The sequence below is a fragment of the Pezoporus flaviventris genome, unplaced genomic scaffold (assembly GCF_033815535.1).
Source record: "Pezoporus flaviventris isolate CSIRO_AGI_PZ_B2104156 unplaced genomic scaffold, CSIRO_AGI_Pfla_v1 ptg000029l, whole genome shotgun sequence".
In the NCBI taxonomy this organism is placed as follows: Eukaryota; Metazoa; Chordata; class Aves; order Psittaciformes; family Psittacidae; genus Pezoporus; species Pezoporus flaviventris.
In genome coordinates this window covers 15922985-15943758 of record NW_026892577.1, presented here as the reverse complement: position 1 = coordinate 15943758, position 20774 = coordinate 15922985, and the positions used below count along the sequence as shown (strand labels likewise).

At 40.4% G+C, this 20774-nt stretch overlaps 2 protein-coding genes across 3 annotated transcripts in view; one reads left to right on the top strand and one right to left on the bottom strand.

The window, feature by feature from the left end:
* WDFY4 (WDFY family member 4) overlaps nt 1-20774 on the top strand; it is a 142928-nt gene that overhangs the window by 93748 nt on the left and 28406 nt on the right. Inside the window, exons 44-49 of the mRNA XM_061459247.1 lie at nt 2278-2426; nt 3543-3663; nt 5920-6005; nt 6874-6936; nt 19413-19455; nt 20261-20380. Of these exons, the coding sequence (XP_061315231.1) occupies nt 2278-2426; nt 3543-3663; nt 5920-6005; nt 6874-6936; nt 19413-19455; nt 20261-20380 (582 nt within the window). The remainder of the gene's footprint in view (nt 1-2277; nt 2427-3542; nt 3664-5919; nt 6006-6873; nt 6937-19412; nt 19456-20260; nt 20381-20774) is intronic.
* On the bottom strand, nt 9639-17209 carry LRRC18 (leucine rich repeat containing 18). 2 transcript variants are annotated; one of them, XM_061459263.1, is made up of 4 exons: nt 17077-17179; nt 16066-16148; nt 15003-15123; nt 9639-10497 (listed from the first exon to the last, which is right to left on the bottom strand). In XM_061459263.1, the coding sequence occupies exon 4, from the start codon at nt 10489-10491 to the stop codon at nt 9712-9714; it is 780 nt and encodes a 259-aa protein (XP_061315247.1). In that variant the 5' UTR covers nt 10492-10497; nt 15003-15123; nt 16066-16148; nt 17077-17179; the 3' UTR covers nt 9639-9711. The 2 variants fall into 2 exon arrangements, with proteins under 2 accessions (XP_061315247.1, XP_061315246.1); XM_061459262.1 differs by lacking the exon at nt 16066-16148 and having other exon boundaries at nt 17077-17209.

Here is a 20774-nt window from a genome sequence, read left to right as displayed (position 1 = left end):
TTGGCACTGGTTGCTATTACTGGCTGAATAGTACAGAAGACAATGTACTGGGTCTTGGAGTTTTAAGGTTTGAGAAAGGGTGGTACTTGCTTTCTCTCCCTCAAGGCCTGCTTAAGTGTCCTGCTCCTGCCTTAGGTGAAGTAAAAAAGTGTTTAGTGCCAGACCATATTAGTGATCATGAGCAGGCCCCCTTCACAATCCATGTACCTCCCAAAACCACACATATGATCTCTGGCACAGAGGCTGGATTTGCTGAAGTGGATTTCTTAGAAGTCTGGATTTCAACTTTGTGTTCATTTAGCTATTTTACACAGCTGCCTGAGGTTTCAATATTCAGTTACCTTCCTTTGGGGAAGAAAAGATCTTTCTGCTATTCAATTACTTCGGGAAACCCCATGGTTTGCTAATGTGAGCAGAATTCCCCAGTACTCTCAACATGAGCATACATGCCCCTAGCCACGTAATGGCATGCACAAACAGAGGCACTCCAGTTCAGAGACTTCTGTCTACAGAGACAGGTGTTCCTTTGGGATCTGCAGGAGAAGTGATTGGAAAATGCTAGCTTCCTCTAAGAAATAATTTAGAAGGGAAGGACAAAGAGATTGAAGGGATTTTCATCAAAAATTACTCACAGAAATCTTCTGTGATTGTTTCTTTTTTGTAAACCCAGAATTAAAAAAATCTTCTGTGCCCATGAAGTGACTTAAAAATGAAACCCCCATTTTGCTCGTAAAATAATTGCTTTTCAGTAAAAAAAAAAAAAAAAGGCAGAAACAAGATTTTATTTCAATTATTTATCAATTTATCGTTTATGTTATGCTGGCATCCAAGACTGAAATCTTGTGTAGCAGTGCAGACCTGAATTAGCCTATGTGTATTTTGGGATGGAGGCAAGGAAGGTTGTCGACTTGGTTCCAGAACTAGTGACATAGCAACAAAGGCAAAAAGTGAAGAAGAACCATGCTTGTTCTACATATCATCGTGTAGACTTTACATGATGTAGTAGACCCAATGCTATTTCTGGGTCTTTTTTGCATGCACAAAAAATAATGCACAACTTTTGTTTGTATGAAGTTTGGTAGAGCTGAGATCTTAAGAGTAAAAACAGACTTTGTGATACTTCTCATACTTGTCAATCAGTTCTCTCAAGAGCATTGCACTAGATTTCAGAACCAGCAAACTTCTATTATGTAAATACCTCTCAGATCTATTCCCTCTGTATGCAGCCATTTGGTCCTTGCAGGTGGACTCAGGCTGCAAAATTCTACACTTGTATCTGGATTGCATAGAGTTCAGAATTGTGTTGATTTACAGGGGGAGCTTAGCAGTGAGAAGTTTTCTTAGTATATAAGGTAGTACTTCTGTTTTAAAATTGTGGGAGCATTTGTGTTTTGTTGTAGTATGAGTGTTTGAAAGGATGTTTGCAAATAGAGGGTGCTTCATCTGAGATAGGCTAATAGCCAGATGATTAGCTCCTGCCTCCTTCCCTGCAATTGTAGGAGATACTGGTTGGAAGTTTTGTTCCAAACTGGGCACAGTCAAGAGAGGTTTCTAAACTATTCCAGGATGCTTAACTGAATCTTCAAAACAACTGGAATCATAGACTCATATATTTTGATTGGCCTTCTGTATAAGACAGGAAGGAGAAGTTCCAGGGCAAGGAGTTTTGTGTTACCAAGATTTCAATCCACTGTATGCTAATTCAGCTGGCCATGTTGAGTTAGGTATTTAGTAGGTATATTAGATTTTTTCCTTGTTCATTGCTCCTTGGGATCCTTTTCAGGGTTTTTTTCAAGTATAGATTTCACTAGGATCTAAATAAAAGTATTTGCCTTTTCTCTATATTCTAAATATATATTTATTTATTATATGACACCGTTTTTCTCTATGTCACTTGTTTCCTCAGTGCTGCAACCCCCTACCTGTATGACTGTCCATATTTGCTGTCTAACAAAGTTTTGCAGTGCTAACTCCTGCAACATTTGCAAGCTTTTCATATTCTGTATTAATGTTGCTAAATATAGCTACAGAGAGATGGGGAAGGAACAGATTTACTGGGGGGAAAGAGTGTCAGACCCTCTTACTACTAATAACAGAGAGACATGCACTGTCAGTCATATGGTGATTTTGTGGCTGCATCCCTATAGACCTCCCAGACAAGGTGACAGCTGGTTTAGTACATACATATGTCCTTCTGCACCATTGGGTCTTGCTCTTTGCTGTCTCTGTCTCCTGCGTTACTCACCCCTGCCTTCATTATACTCGCTTCCATACTAGGTCACATTCAAGTGCTCTGTGGCAGTTGTGCAGGGGCATAGAGCATTGGAAGGAGTGCTGCTCTTTGGCAAAGAGCACTTTTACATCTGCGAGTGCTTTGTGTTATCCCCTCTAGAAGAAGTGTACTGCACACGTCACTGCTTGTCCAGGTGAGTCATTCATTCCTCCCAGGGATCTGCTTGTTTAACTTCAGTAGTGGCACATGGATATGCAGAATTTGCACAGACTTTGAGGGAATTTCAAAAGGGATATTAGCACAAGAAGTTTGCCATCTTTTCCATCTGTTCACAGAATTGTTTAACCTAACTAACACAGGTGCTTGTTCACAGGCTTTGTGAACTATCTCCAACAGATGGAGATGGTGGGCAGTCTAACACACACTGCTGTTTTTCAGTTCTTTTAAAGTGTTGTTAATGTTTTTTTCTGATTGGCTTTTATTCATATGGAACAGTCATTACAGGAGCCGTTAGCTCCATTGTCTCATAAGGTTTTTGTTTGTTTCTCCAAGACAGAATTGTAATTAATACTTGGCACACTACTACAGTCTTTGCCTCATGATTTATTGAAACTGATCAATATGGAAAATGAGTCTGTTAGACTTAGCTCTTTGCACATACTGTGTGCTCATGTACAAAGCCTAGTGAGATAGTGAATAACTCAGTGTTTTTACTCCCCGACTGTCTGCTCTGCATCTAGTTCTTAAGAAGTCTAATATCAATCAATCTGATCAGGTGACTTGAGGATGAATTGAACTTGGTCTGATAAAAGCTTAGGGTGTCTTTCTAAGGGATTTGCTATAGGCTAGGCTGAAAACAGCAATAACAGTATGTATACACAACTAAAGTAATAATGAGTTAACTACTTAATTATTAGATACAATTAATTGCTATTTGTAATAGCTGTGTGTCCATATGACAGTTGTTCTTGACTGAGGCTTTCAGGTTCTCCCACCCAGTTCCTTCCCTTGTTGTCAGACTTCAGTGTGTGCAAAACGTTGCTGTCTTCCTATTTGCATGCACTAACATGTTTCCAAACCTACCCTTAGCCTCCACAGGCTCTTTATTTCATTTTGTGAACTAGTACAAAATCTGCCTTCAGTATTTAGCTTTATTTTCAATTCATGTATATCCCAGCTGATATTGCTATCTTAGTTTTTTTATTCATTTTTAGGGATTATTTGGATGTTCATTAGAGTTCTCCTAATTATTTTTCTTGTTTTGTTTGCTTTAAATTAATTTTTATTTCTTTATGTTTTTCACTTCCAGCATCAGTGATCCATTTATTTTCAACTTATGTCATAAAGATAATGCTGTGGGAGACCAGATGTGTTCTCGTTATTCATATCATGATATAAAAGAGATTCATTTGATGCGCTTTCTTCTGCAGGTAGGAACTAACACTAATGGAATTAATGCCTCAGTCATTCAAGGGAAAGCTGCAGGAGGAGTAACAACTTGTGACTGAAAACTACTTGCATGATTTTTACTAAGACTGCTGAGATTTCTTTGCTTGAGTCCCAAAATGCTTTTGCTCCTATCATTGCTTCATTAGCCTTTGGTAATACAAACTCCTGCCTATATTCACCAGGGTGCCTAAGCATCCTCACTGGAGTGGTTGGCTTATTAGTAGTTAGGCTAACAATGTTCTTCACAGTTTATCTCCATGTTTTTGAAAATAAGACAGTTTCCTGTGTTTAATGGAAGCTCCCAGTTAGTGTCTAACTTTCAGTAATACTCAGCTCCCACAGACTTCAGTAATTTTGGACATCAGTGGAATTATGGGTATGTCTAACGTACTTACTCTAGGCTTTTGGAATAACTTTCAAGTTGTGCAAGTGAGTCAATAAATGAATCATAAGTTGAAGCAGAGGTATGAGAGCTTCTGCTTGCTCTAGAGGGTTTTGGTACAGTCTAAAGAGTAATTCAGAGACTCCATTTGACAGAAAATATGAAGTTTGACTAGTTTGACATGACTAGTTACCTGTTAGTTTGAATCCGTTTTTGGAAGGTTGAAATTCAGCACACATAAGAAATAATTTGGAAAATTCAAAATTTGGAGAAAACTAGGGCTGATAAGTATGGCCCTTATCCATGACTCAGCCCCATTTCATTTTATATTTAATTATGTATGCAAAATGGACAATTTCAGCAGGTGAGACTTGCTTCAGGATATAACATATTTCAGTGGTCAGGTCACGCTCTAATCATGTATAGGAATGTCTTGTTCTGAGCAACTGCATGAATCTTATTTTCTTACATCACTGATGAGCAACCTGAAGAATAGAACTGTAACCTCTTCTGGGTTTGTGAATAGCATCAAAGTTGGCAGTGGAATCCTGCCACCACCTCATATATTCACATGTCTGTGTATGCATAGATTTTTTTAAACATGTAAATTGGAAATGCTTTGTGTGACCAAAAATGAAAAACGGAGGTGATTATGAACAGTCTTTGAGTGGGCCTGGGGCAGACGTGGGGCTTGCTGTTTGAGGGGGCTTTGTGGTTTGTTCTTTGTGAGGGTTTTGTTTGTTTATTTTGGTTTTGTTGTGCTTTGTTATGCTTCAATTAATGAACTGAAAACACGGGTATCTGTATCAGGCTCTCAAAATCTTGTACTGGGACTCCATGGCACGAACTGCTTTGAAAAAAATATTGCGGTAAAAGAAGAAAACTGATTTCTTGTGCTTTCCCTGCAAGGCAGGTGGATCAGCTGTTAGGGCAGCTGCTGTGCCTCAAAGAGCTGATCTCCTGTTCATGCACATAATACAGCTCAGAGCAAAGCACTGTGAAACTACACGGCCCAGTTCTGTAATGCTGACACTTGAGCAGGCTTGGTCTGGAAAGCTGAACTTCAGAGCAAGTGGAGTAAGCTGTTTCTTGTTGTAGCTGCTCTCATATTACCTTTCTGCATTATACTTCATTTGTGAATCATGCATGGGGCAGTTGCCATTGTGGTGTTTTTCTAGGTTTGTATTGCACCTGCCACATTTGGATTAAAACTCATGTCTGGGTTTGACTTGCTGACTTTGGACAAAAAAAAACCCACTTACTGAGAAAATAAAAGGATTATATGCAAATGCCCAATATAACAATGTGTGGAAACATTGGGGAAAGAAGGGGATCATTTTTCAACTTTGATTATTTAAAACATGAGAAATATTACAGACTCACATACCTGCCTTGCTGCTTCTGGCCAGAAGAAACTATTTTGGCATTTCTGTTGAATTCATTCTTCATTTAGAAAGCAGCATGGTTGCTTTCTTAAAGAAGCTGTTATTTAACATTCCCTTTTCATATTATCTTTATCACTAATTATAAATTAATGCTACTAGTGTCTTGTAAATCACACTGAGATTTCAAGAAAAATGCTTTGAAAGCAGCAGGAAGAGGCAGATGATGGAGCTAATATCTGGAGTTTGTTTTTTCCTCAAGGCATTTGAATGAACTAATCAACCCAATAGGACCATTCTTACAGTTGGAGAAATTTGGGATATTCGGCATATTTTGCTCTACTTCTTCACACTGATACAAAGTCAGCAACTTTTCATTTTTAAAGCCCTGAAGAATTGGACAGGCCATGACAGGCTCTTTGCAGCAACAGGTTTGCTCTGCAGCTCTTCAAACTGTAAATTTACCTTTCCAGGAGATCGCCTTGGAAATATTCTTCAAAAATGGCTATTCCAAATTTCTTGTCTTCCACGACAGTGACCGAAATAAGATATTTAAGAGGTAATCATTTATCCTAGCTTCAAGTGTTTGTCTTGTTCTGTCCCAGGGGCTTTTTCTTCAATCGCAGCTCCTTGGTCTTTAATGAGTTAAACTCAAGCAAAGCCATGAAATTTTCCTTTTGCTGACCTGTAAGTTCTTCAGAGCCATTGATTTAATACGGCAGCTAATGCATGTGTAGGACTCTTCTAGCACCCAGGAGTGTGTTGTATGTTCCTGCATCCCAAGAAATTGCAGTTATAGATGTGTTGCTGCTTTTCACTAAGAGCCGCCTCCATCTCACTTCACAGTACTGTATGAAAGGAGTTTTTTTTCTTGTTTTCTTCTAATATAGAAAGTTTCATTAGATTCTTTAGGGATAAGATGTTTGGTTTTGTTTTTTTTTTTTTTTCCTCTGGCTCTGATTTTGGTGTGCAGCTGACTTCTAACAGTGGAAGTTTTGTTTTAAAAGAATTCACTTTATGTGCTTGTTTTGTTTGTTGGAACTTTAATGTAAGACTATGAAGTGAATAATTTGCACTTTGTTTTCTTGCTCTTTTTTTTCCCTACTGCAGTTCCGGCAGTTATATCAGGTTTACTCTCACCATCCTTTACACAAGAAAAATACTTCAATATGTAGTACTTCTGGTAAATTCTGCATTCTGGACTGAGGATTGGTACTGTTAATTTTTAAGCAATCACTGAAGTTCCTCCTATTACTTTTGCTGTGTTGTCTTGCAGCTCTATCCTAGGTTAGAGTCTCAGTGAAATGCTGTGGTGTCTTTCAGAAAGAAAGTTGCTATCAGGACATGATCAAGATTACATATACAAATGTAATGTGTACAGATAACCATTTAAATTGTTATAATGTGACCTTTCATATCTTCTGTAGATTTTGCTCATTCCAACCTGCTTTGAAGTCAAAGGGGATAACAGAAGAGTCCCTGAATATAAGGTAAAACATAAGAAACATTGGATAACTGTAGATAAGTGCAATTATAAAACAAGTGTAAATAATTTGCACCTTAAAAAAAGCATCTAGAAACTTACCTATTTGTGCCCCTATTTTAAAGACTGAAAGCTATCCCCAGAACTCTGAAAAGTGTTCTGAAGTGCAATGTCCACAGTATGAAAACATGAAGAATGTGTTGAGTAGCTGGTTGTGCATAGTTGATTAATAATTATTATCTCCCTAATATGATTCATTAGTAAACTCTACACAGATGGCTAGCGTGGGAAAGAGGCAGAGAGTGAGCTGAGTTTAGGGCTAATCCATAACCCTTCTGCATAATGGCCTCTTTGTTGTGTGGACAGTGATAGATGTACGTATGGAAGTTTCGGTATGTGGTAGTAACTGTGCGGTGGAGATTCCAACTCGTCCCTCAGATTTACCACTGTAGGAAAAAGTTTTCTCCTGGTGGGACGTGATTGAGAATATGTTCCATGCTGACCTTGAGTTACTTGCATACCTGTAGCTCTTCTCAGTTTGGATATCTGAGGAACACAACCCTAAGTGCCTACCTGGTGCCCCCTGAAGTGATCACCTGGAGGCCAGAATCTGTTGAGACCTGAGGGGCAGATTAACACTATGAATTGTTGTGTCCTGTGTCAGCTGTACTCTTTTTCATTTTCACTCTGTTGTAGATCATTACTGATCTTGTAAGAGAACATTTTCACCCTTAGGTACCAGCCACCAGCTCACAAAAAAATGTAGGTGCAGTGTGCAACCAACTCTGGCTAGAGCCTAACCTATGCCAGAGGTGATGGTTGACTCTATGGAGATGTTCTGTGTGGAGTAATCAATAACTCTCCCCAGGATTTCCTTTCCCTGTTCTTGCTGGGTGCCCAACAGGTGGGAATGTCTTGAGATAAGATCTCCTATGGCTGCAGGAACTCTGGGCTTTAGCTGGGCTCATGATTATTGTGAGAAACATTTGACTTGTGTATGTCTTGGCGACCGAAGCAGGCTGTATGTCTAGGTTTAAAGTAGCCTGTCCTGAATTCCGTAAGGCTCTGCCTCCAGTTTTACTCCACTTGCTGAGAGAGGACCTTATGCATTTTTAGCATATTTGAGAATGTAAGCTGCCTTTGCCATAGCTTTGGCAGGGCCATGTTAGAGCACGAGCTAAAATAAAATAAAGAAGATACTGCCGCTGCCTAAGAAAAGCAGCTCCTAAGTGAAAAGTTAGAGAAAATTACCCCAGTGGGCATGCTTCCCTTTTCCCTCGTTTGAATTCTGGAGCCTCTTCTGAGTTAGAAAAATTCAAGAGCAGCACAAGGGGCTTCTTCCCCATCTAGGGGGCAATGGCCATGTTTCCATAGCATCCCAGCTTTTCCTGCCCTACCTGAAACAGGGAGGCAGGCCAAACAAAGCTATTTGCCCAGACACACTATTAATAAGTGCACAGCTGATGCATGGAAAAAAGTAATTGCTAGTTTGATGTATCATATGATGTTGAGGTGATAATATTTCTGGGAAATGCCATATACTTTTTTCACCTAGTTCATAGGAATAATACACAGTTCTGACTCGCAGACTCTACTGTAGCCATTTAAAAACAGTAATGCTTCATTTAAATATACTTAAATGTTTGCTGTTACTGTGTGTTACTGCAGCCACAGACAGCACCTCTTCTCATGTCATGCTTGATTGCTTTTATAAATTGCTCATTACTTATACCTGTACGTTGCTATTTGCAGGCTGTCAGCACCCTCTGCCCTAGGGATGTGATTGAGCAAGTGAATGCATGTGCTTAGGTGCACTTGTGCATGCGCACATGTGAACAGACAGCTAAAAGTACTGTGGGGACACCAGACCTGATTTCATCAATTCACCAGTTGCCTCTTGCATCATGGAAGAGGGTGACTTTTCTTCTCTTAAGCATTACTGAAGTGATACACCCAGAACATTTAGAAAGAGCAATCTTTTCCCTACTTCTCCTCCCTTCTGTGTGTTCCTTGGAGGGAGAATCAGAGGCAGATGAAACATGATGAGTATAGGTAGTGATGCTGATTGTGTCATGCAAGTTAGAGACCACTGCACCAAGGTATAGCACTCAAAATCACAGAGAACTTGCTTATGCAGAATCTGGCCCCTTGATGGCAAGAAGGATCACTGTTTTTTAGCTTTTAAGATTGTGCTTGCACTGCTTAATTCCTCCTAAGTGTAATGTTTGTGTCTGCTGCCTATGCTGAATTGGAACAGGCTCATAGTTCCTTTTATCATAGTGCCTATCTGAGATTGTCTGAGGGGCTGGTGACAGCCATCAGCAGCAGAACTTTCCAGGTCTGTTCCTTTTCCCCCAAACATTATTTACCTAGACTAGTTCAACTGTGTCTCACTCTAGAAAATGGACAGAACTAATGTTTAGTGCTCAGTGGAGTGCAAGTGAAGTTACTAGAAAAAAACCCTATCTTTTTTAAAGATTCCCTCACCAGACATGTGCGCACACAAAAGGCCAAAAAAAACCCAAAAACCACCAAACAAGCCCAAAGAGGGAGAATATGTTGTAGAAACAGCCCAGATGGAAACAGTCCTTCCTTTCCCAAATGAACCTTTTCCCAAATATCCATCTGGTTTAGTCGGTTTGGAGACAGAGATCTGCTGCTTCTAAAACATAATAGATCTTTAAAGAAAGAGAACCGCAGAAAAAGGGAGGAGGAAGGTCAGCTTTTTATTAGCTTGGGCTGGACTTCATGGAACATGGTCTGTGGAGTACCTTGGTATGTTTCAAGCCTGTATGTCTTTTAATCTCCATTCTTCTTGGTTATCCTTTGCAGTGGAATTGGGTGTAAGGAGTAAAGGGAAACTTAGCTTCTTTGAAGAGCTAGGTGTCTCACTGTTTAATTTACTCAGCTTGTCCTTCTCACCCTGACACACCTTCAGGCAGGAAGAGCACAGGTCTTTCTCTTGTACTAAGTAAAGGGTTTCTATGCGTTTAATGGAGTCTGCATACTCTTCTTGCTCTATTGAATCTGGAAAAGGATTTCTGTCTGCACTCAGTTTCTTGAGCTTGGGAAGATTTTTCACACTGTTTGGGATGGTGGTCAAGGAATTGTCAAAGAGACCTATCTCCTGAAGTTCCTTCAAGGCCCCAAGGCTGGTAGGAATACTGTCAAGACAGTTCAAGCCAAGGTTGAGAATACGAAGGTTCTTGAGAAGGTTCAGCTCCTCTGGCAAATTTTTGGTGGTCAGCTTGTTGTTGGATATATTCAGGTAGAAGAGGTTCTGAAGTGTACCTATTGCCTTGGGCAAGTCCTCAAGTTGATTAGTATGCAGGTCCAGCCAGCGCAGTTTCTCAAACTTCTGGATGCTGTTTGGAATCTTTTTTAACATATTTCTGCTCAAATCAAGTTCATCCACATCAGCCAGTTTTAGAATGCAATTGGGAAAGGTAGTGATACCCATCTTGCTTAAGTCAAGACGACGTGCTCCATCAGGAGCTATCCGGATGGAATTTTTGGCAATTTTCAAGGTGATCTTCTTCCCTTTTGGTTTCCCCTTGGCCATCTCTCACTAAAAGACAGACAGATACACCAGACTCTGTGGATAAAGTGTAGAAACTCCTGTAAAGCCTTTGAAAGCAGTGACTGCTTGTCTCTAATTAAAAACAAAGTAATCACATAGTTAAAATTTTACTGCTGGACTCTTCAGAGTTTGTTGAGTTTTTTGTTGAGATCGGGACTTTTCAACCCTGAAGCTGGAAGACTGAAAGCCCTTCCTGAAAATACTTTTAGTAGGTGAAATTCTAACAATTTACATCATTGTTTTATTGCACTGTAGCACCTATATTACATTACAAGGTGAAATTATTCCTTTCATCCCTAGATACTGATTTGAGCTCAGCATGTAATGAAACTGAATGAAATGTGTTATTATCCATCAGCTGTTTGAAGACCTGAGCAAGATGTTTTGTGGGTCTCAATCCAGGCCTACACTTTAGGCCTGCACTAAAAAAAGTTATCCAAAATTGTACATATTATCCCAGACCGAGTTGCCTTCTTATATGCCTGGCAGCTGTTGACAGGTTGATTAAATGTCTTGTTTAATGGACCTAAGTTTTGGGCTGTCTGATGTTGGAAGATTGACGTATTTAAAACAAATGATAAAGAGTATTGTTTAAACCAGGAATATAGCAGGCTCCCAGATTTGCCAGACTGCTTGCAGTTCACACATCCCTTGCAGGGCAGACTGTAACAGGAGGCCTGTGTCAGAGCTGCTTAACCTTGCCTTTCCAGCCATGCTGTGGGATGGATGAACTCCCAATACCAAAGCACTCTGTTCCCAAAAAATGCATGTAAGTGTTGTGGTCAAACTTTTGATTCATACTGATGCTCTCAGCATGTGTCATGTGCTTTGTTGAACTGAGTCCTGTATGAGTAGTAGTCTACTGTAGTCTTAGGTTTGATGAACTATCTCTCTAATCAAAGGTCACCATATGCAGCTGCTAATTATGGCTAGTGACAAAGGAAATAATAGCTGATTCCTTGAAAATGGACAACAATGTCACTCTAAACCAGAACACAGAAAGGAGCATGGGTTACAGATGGTACTGGTGCTCTGGCATTTAATTGAGATAAGATTCAAATCACAGCTTTGATGAATGGTTGTTTAGGATAAAATGTGGATTTGTCAACAATACATTTCCCTATTAGAAAGGCTTCACTACAAACCCTTGAGGCTTTCTGGCTACTCATTAATCATGTGCAAATACATGAAAGGGGAATTCAGGCTACAGCTAAGGCACTTGAGCTCCTTTTCAATTACATGTGATAACCCAAAGTAATGCATAAGCAAGGGGGTTGCCTGCCAGTTACCATCCAACCTCCCAGGAGCTCTGTAATGAGGTAGATGCTTTAGAAAATCCTGGAAGCAGAACAGTGGGGTCAGTCTTGCCCTAAGGGTATGTTCCCAAATTGAATCTTTGTTATTTTATACAAAAATATTTAGACACAGTTAAATCTTTCTATGTCTGTCACTCCCACATTTCTGTCTCTCACTAGTACTTACAGGGCCATGTTACCATTTTATCTGAAGCCCTCTCAGTCTTTGCTCTATGTAGCCTTAGAGTGTTCCTGTGGCAATACTAATTCTATTATTTCTATAGTATAGACTGGTAACTTAAGTACCCTACAGTGAAAAATCAAGCACTTTTTTTACCTTTGTTGATGTTAGTTTAAATAACTTACCAAGGAGTGGGTAGGAATTTCTAAAGATTAAAACAACAGCGTTTTTTTATCACAGTTCACTCATTTTAAGGTTTTGATGCAATATTCTTGCTGGCAATTCTGCAATGAAGTTCAGCTGCATGGGAAATGCCAGAGCCCTGCTGGTGGTAAAGGATGCCATAAGTCTCTTACCAGTGAACAGAGGGTGACTACCATGTTTCAGAAAAAGATCTGCAGGGCAGCTTCCTTGCATTTCTTCATGATGGAAAGAGCATTTCTGCTTCCCACAAATGATGTGAACCTTATGACCTGGTCCAGCTTTCTCTTTGTCTGTTTTTGTGTTGGATGAGTTGACCTAAACATTTTGATCAGTGAAGCTTTTCAGACAAGTTTGTCTTTAAAAACATGAAAGGGAGCCTCAAGGGTTTGTTTTTTTTTTAATTAAAAATTTGAATTTATTTTATAACACTTTTTAAAACATCTTTAAAACTCTCAGAAAGAAAACATTTTGCTCAGCTCCTAATATTTTTTTTCTGTTACATTTCATCCAAGGGGGAAACACTGATTCAAACCTGTTCTTTTCTGAAGAATGCCAGCTAGCCAAGAAGTCAGCCTGTTCTGCAGCTGCCTGATAATGCTGGTTCCCAGCGTCGGTGTCCCTCCGTGCTGCGCGGGCCTAGGAGCACTAGAGGGAGCTTGGTGTACAAGGTTGAGCGCGGCAGGCTTTTCAGGAGTAACAGTGGAGTTTAACCTTTTGGGTTCGGGTTCTACGCTGTCAGTAACCTTTGCCAAGTTGTTACGAAGTTTGAAACTGGACCTTTCAGATTCTTAAGAAGTCCAAACAAGCAGATCGGCGCAATTTTCCTGAAGATAGATGTCTTTGTATGATGTGCTGGATAATGCCCAGACATCAGAGATTAAATGCCTCCTTTAGTTGGATTTTTTTTAAATCCTACTGTGGACCTCTAAGAGGCACTGATCAGGAAAATATGAGTCCCTAGGGAGTGTTCATGCTTTCCAAATGCTATTTCCTTTGGGTTAAAAGTTGGAGCCATGTTTCAAACTCAGAAAAGGTGATTTGCTATCCCAAAGATAGGGATTAGAGTAAGTCTGCAGAAACACTGCAGCTCACCGGACGACTGAAAGGGGATGTGAATAGCTCTCCTGTCTCTGCATGCTTGTAAACAGATTATCAATGTTTCACAGGGCTGTAGCTGGAAATAGTAGAGCTTACTTAGCCACATCTCATTTTCTTTAGGTCTATATATATAAGGTCTCCAGTTCTGTAGCCACTGATACTAAAAATTCAGGAATCGCAGGAGTCCTCCTTGCTGCAAATGTTAATTATGCCTGTTCAATCTCATGCTCACGGTGCATCTTCTGGAATAGCACAGGAAGAGGTACATGTGTTGCCCTGCTACCTATGAAATCATGGTAAGAGAGAACTCTCTTACTTGCTTTAAACCCTCACCCCACTGCCAGGTTCACCTTCTGAGTTGCTGGCAAGCCTTTGCCCAGAGGTGGGGTGTTTCTATGTGATATAAGGTCTTGCTAAAGAGGATCTTAACTAGAAAATGCTTTCCTGTTTTATCTGCACTTGGTAAAATCTTTGGTCTGGATCTGGCTTTTGAAAGCCCAGGGCTAACCCCAGAGCTTTAGGAGTGTTTCACAGGCACAAACCTTTGAGGCTAAACTGATACAGAAATAAATAGAAAATGTGTCAGGGGCATCATGCCGTCTGTGGTGCTCTGTGTTGCTGGGAGCTGCAGGAGCAGAACAGACCTTGGCCATAAGGGCTAAAACTGTCAGTGTGTCTCTGAGGCAAAGGAGGATTGGAGATTACTCCTTAACTGCACTTAAGCACTTCCACAGGGCCTAGTCATGACCAATTGTAGCTTAAGTCTGTTTTAAGGAGATCCAGTCCTAGAAGAATACAGATTTGGACCCTGGTGATGCATATTTTCTACCTGAACCTTCCTTCTTTTCTCAATATAGGGCTGGTAGGAACAGAACAAGCCTTCTGCCTGTGACACTGTCTGGGTGTTTCAGGACCTCTAACTCTATGCCTGTTCTTTTCCTCTCATAGGTTCCTGCTTCCTACTTCACTGCACCCAAAGCTGCACAGAGCCATTTTGATCTCATCTTGAACTAGTCTGTGAGAAAAGTTTTCTCTTTCTTCCTAAAAGCCTGTGTATTACAGAGCAGGCTTGCCAAGTCCAACAGAGTTACACATGCTCTACACCTCTCTGGGGGCAGGAAAGCAGTGAGGTGACGTGTTCTAATTCACCCATAGAATAGTTCTGTGGAAATCGTAGGGTCATAGAATATTTTGGGTTGGAAGGAACCTTAAAGATTTTCTAATTCCAACCATGCTGCCAGGGACAGAGATACTCTCCTCTAGACCAGGTTGCTCAAAGCCCTGTCCAACCTGGCCTATTGGTGCTTTCATATAAAACTTAAACCCAAAATTTTATACTAAATGATTTTTCATGAATCAATGCAGTTCCAGCTACAGTAGGTTTTTATTTCCCTGCTTACAAGACTCTTACCATTTCTTTGTTGTTGGATATAACCTGTTGTGGAAGAGAGATTTATTCACTGACTATCTAAAATGCAGTCTCTTGCTAAAAGGGAGGTTTATACTAAATCCTGCCATGAGCAAGTAGGAAAAAAGAGGTTTTCTTCCTTATTTTTCTTACTTTTCTAGATCACTTCAGAGGTATCACACAGTGCAAGGTCCCTTATAAAACCAACGCCCACCAAGAGTTAATAAAAATATAATTTCATGTTTACAATTCTCCCACACTGCCCCCCTGCATAAGATCTTACTGGCTAGCAGCTAGGAAGACTTACAAGGTGAGGTATAGATGTCACAAGCTCCTTGGGGCTTTTTTCAGTAGTGCAGGATGAACCTTCGTTACTGTGCAGTTGTCCTCTGCCAACTCTTCTCTGAGTCATGAATTAGTCTTTCAGTCTGTAAATAAACACGTGAGCAGACAGCACAGGACTATTTCCTTTTTGCATTCCTGCAAATTCCGAATCATACTTCCTTGATGGAAAATGGCAGCCCTTCAAGAAACTTGTGTATGTGAGTGTGCAGAGGGAGGAGGAGTGGCAAAAAGGACTTCCTCCGCTCCAGTCTTTCTATTCAATTCTTCTTCCACTGCCTGTGAACCTTTCGTTCCTAAGCAACAACAATGCTAAGTCCTTGGAGATCATCAGCATAATGTTTGGTTCCAGCATGCAAGTTCAAGCTGGAGGGAAAAGAACTGAATGACACGCAGTGCCTGGAAACGTTAGATTTCAAACTATGCAGAAAGAAAAAAACATCTGGACCTCATTAGAAGCTGTTCATCAGTTTCTACCATCACCTTAACTGTCCATTTTAGTCATTTGGTTATTTCATTTTACTTGGCTATAACACAGTGTGAGATATTTTTGTGTGTGTGCGTTAAAACTCACAACATTTGTGATACCACCCTTGGCATATGCCAGATCAGATAGATAAGGACACAGAAGGGAAGGTTTATTCAGCAGCACAGCAGAGAGGATATGAGCTGCAGTTTATATTCCTCTATCTGTGACCATTCAAAAGTGCAGCTGGTACAAGTTTCCCTTTGTAGCATGTGAATTTGCTGGAATTTCTCTCTACAACTAGGGCTACCAAGCTCAAACTTTTAGTAATTAGTTGCAATAATTTCAAAATAGTATCTGGAAAAAAGAACTACGGAAGAGAAGTAGCTGTGTGTTTTGTGGTAGATATTGTTCACAGGAGATGCAACATTGAGATCCCTCTCTTGCTGATAATGGGTTTCAGGTATTATTGGCATCAAGAAACTGCCAGTGTTGACGTGCTTGCCTGATTCTGGGGATGCAGATTGCATTCTGCTCACCTCAATGAATTAATTCAATTTACTTGATGTTTTTCTGCACAATCCAAGTTGTGTCTGAATGCAGCATTTCTGCAGTGGAAATATTATCCCTTTTTCTAGTTTAAACCTGTGAGTATACATGGTGCATACAGTGTTCTGTAAAAGAGAGAGATTCCTTTCTCCTTCCCTAGGCCCTTCAAGACATGCTACTTCAAGGAGCCCTACTTGAATATTATACTTGTTTATAATTTTTTTATTATATTGCTCTATTCTTTGAGCACAGAGTCAGAATACCTAGAAGGTAGACTGGTACAATCAAACAAGGAGGACACTGACCTTTAGAATAAAGTAAGGTAACCTATCACTTTTCTGAGTTTGAGGGAGACTTGATTGTTTCACAGGGAAAGCTGACATTGCTTTTGTTCTCTTTCTCCCTCTTTTTATAGTAGGATTTGGACCTAGGTTGTGGCTTACCAGGAAGGGGATTTTCCTTAGAGTATTTTTGGTAGTTGCAAAGATTCTTTAAGAGAAGTGGGTTAGGAGAGCCTTGGCACTGTTTTGCAGACTTAAGAAGTCTGGAAGATGGGAGACAAAAAGAAAATGAAAGCAGCTTTGTGAAGTCTAAGAAGCCTTGAAGTTTATTGAGATTTTAGGATTCATTTCAGTGGGGGCAAAAATCTTATCCTTTGAGATTATCTCATCTGCAGTGAATCTCCAAATGCATTGAGGTCCACCTGTCTCTAGCAAATTAAGAGCACTGGCTATCGCAAGAGTGAGATCATAGTCTGATGGTAATGGAGGAGGGATTAATAAATCACTTATGTATAGTGTAGCCAAAGGTGGATCATCATTAGTACACATCATGCTTAAATTCTGCCAGGGCCGGTGCCCTACAAATACCTTGTAGATTTAGATATCGATAGCTATACAGACACACCTCTTAGCATCACATAACTTCACCCCCTCTTGAAGTTTAGTTATTTACATTTATAAAGCACTTTTGTTTCTATTTCAAACCAGCCTTTGATTATCTATTTTTTTTTAAATGCACTTACTGTGGTTGATTGGCTGCAGTTGATCTACTTCGAGCTTTGCTGTGCTAGCTAGAGAGGTGTTGGCAGGAGGAATGCTGATGGATTACCATGGAGAAGGGAGGAACAGGCTTGAGCTGGTAATGTGATTCGTGTTCTGAGCCTTTGTGAGTCAACAAGGGAGAATATAGAATTCTAGATCTCTGGGGAGTTGAAGGGAGCATCCTGCCTTGTCCCCTGAGACCCAGAAGGGTAGCTCTTACAGTGCTGTGACTACATTTAGCCTTGACTGTTTTCATGGCATAGTGAAGTTGTCAACACCTTTGAGTTGGCTTCCAAAGTCCAATTGGAGGATTGTTTTGTCCCTTGTTGAGTCCTTATTAACTGTTTAGGGTTTGTGACAAGCAGAGCAAGAGTTCCACTGGAAGGTCATGGCACCCACAAGTCAGGATATGTATATTTGCATGATATACACACAGACTCGCCCAGCTTAGTCCTTTGTATAGTATTTTATAATGCTTCTACTTTGAATGTTGGAGGACTGATGTATTGAGCAGGCTTGAACATTATATTATTCCCTGCTTCCTAACTCAGCCATAAATCCAAAATAAACCTGGGTGGTTCTAGTTAGCCAGTCTGCCCTTGTGGAAAGGGAAGAAACTAACTTGATGACAAACCTAACTTTGGTGACGAACACCCTAATCCAAAACACTTCAAGCAATGTCAGGAATCCTGATCCTGTTCTATCCCTTTGAGATACACTCTTTTGAGTTCCAAATATCTGTTGGAGATCTTGGAAAAGAAAGTGGGGCAAAGCTCTGTGAAACCTATGAAACCATATGCTGAACAGGAGAACTAAAAAAGTTTAAGAGTTGTAGACCATGTGCTAGAATTGGTCCTGAGTTTCATGTTTGTTCATGGAATAGGTTATTACTTAGGCTATGTAAAATACTTCCCTCACATACACTCTTTTCTCTGAAGAGAGTGCCTCAGCACGGGATAAAATACAGTGTTGAGTAAATGCTAGGGTTTTTCTTTCATGTACACTATTATCTGGTCCAGGACTGAATAAGCAGTAAAATGAGTCATAAACATGAGAGGTTGTTTGCAAGAATTTACTACTGCAAATTCTATAAAACTGTAATGATCATAGACCATGCTGGTGTTTTATTTAGATCTTTGAGGCTGCTTTAAGCCTACCTTTTCTGTGGGTTTCTAGTGTGATCTGATACAGAGCACAAGAGTGCAAAGTAACAGCTACTTATTCCTGTAGCAGTTTTGTAATCTATGGCTGAATTGATTGAATTGAATTGAACTTAAGGAAGTTGGTAGTCCTGCCTCTGGCTGCCACCTTAGAACCTCCTACCACCAGTTATATCATATCACATCAGTAACCCTGTTTACTTTGGCAGATCAGAAGTTTCTTCAATCCATTTGCTGGTTTTGGTTGGGATAGAATTAATTTTCTTCATAGTAGCTGATGTGGAGCTATGGTTTAGGTTTGTGCTGAAAACTGTTAATAACCCAGGGGTGTTTTATTACTTAGCAGTGCTTACACACAGTCAAGGTCTTATTTGTTTCAAAGTGATTTGTGCAAAAAGAACATAATTGATATGGAGACTGAGACACTTCTGTCTTCAAGCCAATATTTTCAGAACGCTTCAGAAAAGCATGAGCCTTTGAGAATCAGGCTTCAGAATAGAAACAGACAGCCTTAATGGTACCTGTCACTAGCACTCTAGATCTACAATGAGATGAGACTGGGAAAAGACTGATTAAGAGTGTGGCTTAGCTCAGAACAGCTGAGGAGGTTGCTGTTCCCATCTGTCCATCTGCCCCTGCTGCAGAGGCATCTTCTCTGCCTGTGAGTCAGCTTCTGAATTCTTTTTACCACATGGCATCACCACCACAGTTCACAGTGGTATCTTAGGGCAAAAAGAATCCATCCTTAGCATCACCACCCTACTTCCTTCTTTTTCCTTTACTAAATATCGTACTTTAGGTGGCACTTCATTCAGGAGAAGACTGGCAAGTAGGAGAGTCATCATGTCATAGGGAAAGTGACTGACAGTGATAAATTCATCAGCTATCTGAAGCTAGACCATCTTTGTTCATCGGGCAGAGCCTTCCTTCCTAAGGAAAGCAGTAACAAAATTTGATTGTGCAGCACTAACCTAACTGATGACCTTTTGGTTTTGGAATTATTTGGTTGCTGATAAAACCTCAGTATTCTCCTAGTCTTGGTGTTCCCTTATTTCTGTGGGATGAGAGCAGGGGGAACAGGGAGCACAGATGTTAGTGTTCACTTTCTCTTACTGTTCTGAAGCAGGCTGTTTCAATTGAATGCTTGTTCCATACAGGAAGCACTCAGGAGGGGAAAAGACAATGCTCCAGAAGTGGCAGGTAAGCTAAATCTTGGCTGCACATGGTCAGGCGAAGAATTTCAGTACCTGTCTGTATGCCTGCACACAGATAGGTGTGTGTGTGTATGCATGTACTTCAAGGCCTAAGCTTTTGTTTCGCTGCTGGAGGTGAGGTTATTGGCAAGAGGAGCAGAGTATTTACATCTGGTTATTGCAGAGGTTTTGCTCCTCCTGCTGTGAAACATATGGTGCTACTGTCTGGCAGATTAAGTGTGATATCATGCACATTTTTAAACTGAGACCAAAGACAGCCACCTAGTTGAATGACTTCACAGATCATCTGTACATCTAAATCAATGCACCTCTTTTTTTCCCAGATGTTTTACTGAGCTGAGAGATGCATTTGCTTTCCTGTACCCCTGATCTTGGTAACTCAAGAAACACTGAAGAAATCTATACCTTCTTGTTTATATGTAGCACTTAGTGCAGCCTTTTCTGTATAGGCAGTTGTCCAGGATTTTCCAATATGCAGACTACCTGCATTTGGCTCACTTTTAAATTGGGGAAAAGTGCTCTGTTATGCAAATGCAGCATAAAAGCACTGTGTGATTATAGACAAATGCAGATGGCCTATCTGAGGAAGAGCCAGAATAAGGACAGATTCAATTGAGTAGATTGTTGTATAAGAGATATTGTGCCAATCTGAATGGCAATGGATGATTAATTGCACTATTTATAATTCTTGTCCTGGTGGACCTGGGACCCACAGGGCTCCTAGAGTACCTTTGAGGCATGGTGCTCAGGAGTGGAGTTAGATCTTAATAATTGTTTCTTTTCTTTGTCAGAAAAGGGAGATCAGCAACTTCGATTACCTCATGTACCTGAACACATTGGCTGGCCGCAGCTATAATGATTACATGCAGTATCCTGTGTTTCCATGGGTCCTCGCTGACTATCACTCCGAGGTCAGTGCTTGCTGCAGCTTTCTGTGCTTTCTGTGGCAGCAGCCATATGAAGGTTTGTTGAATGATGCCACTGAAGCAGAGGGGCCTAGACCAAGGGTTCTAAATTTGAGATAGTTAATCTGAAATGTGTTGATTCTGCATAGAATAGCCTTATCTTCAAATCAGCATGCTGAGGAATCATGTTCTGCCTCAGAAAGGTGTATGAACATCTGTTAAAGACATATCTAGTTAAGGAAAGGCTGCATTGGCTCAGCACACAGCCTGAGATGGGTTTCTGTGACCCCTGACAAGGCTGTTTGGAGAAAAATGCCTTGACAGCAATTTGCAACCTGCCAGATCATTTGTGAACCTCTTTGTGCATCTTTCAGTGGCACATGCTGCCACTCTTTCCAAG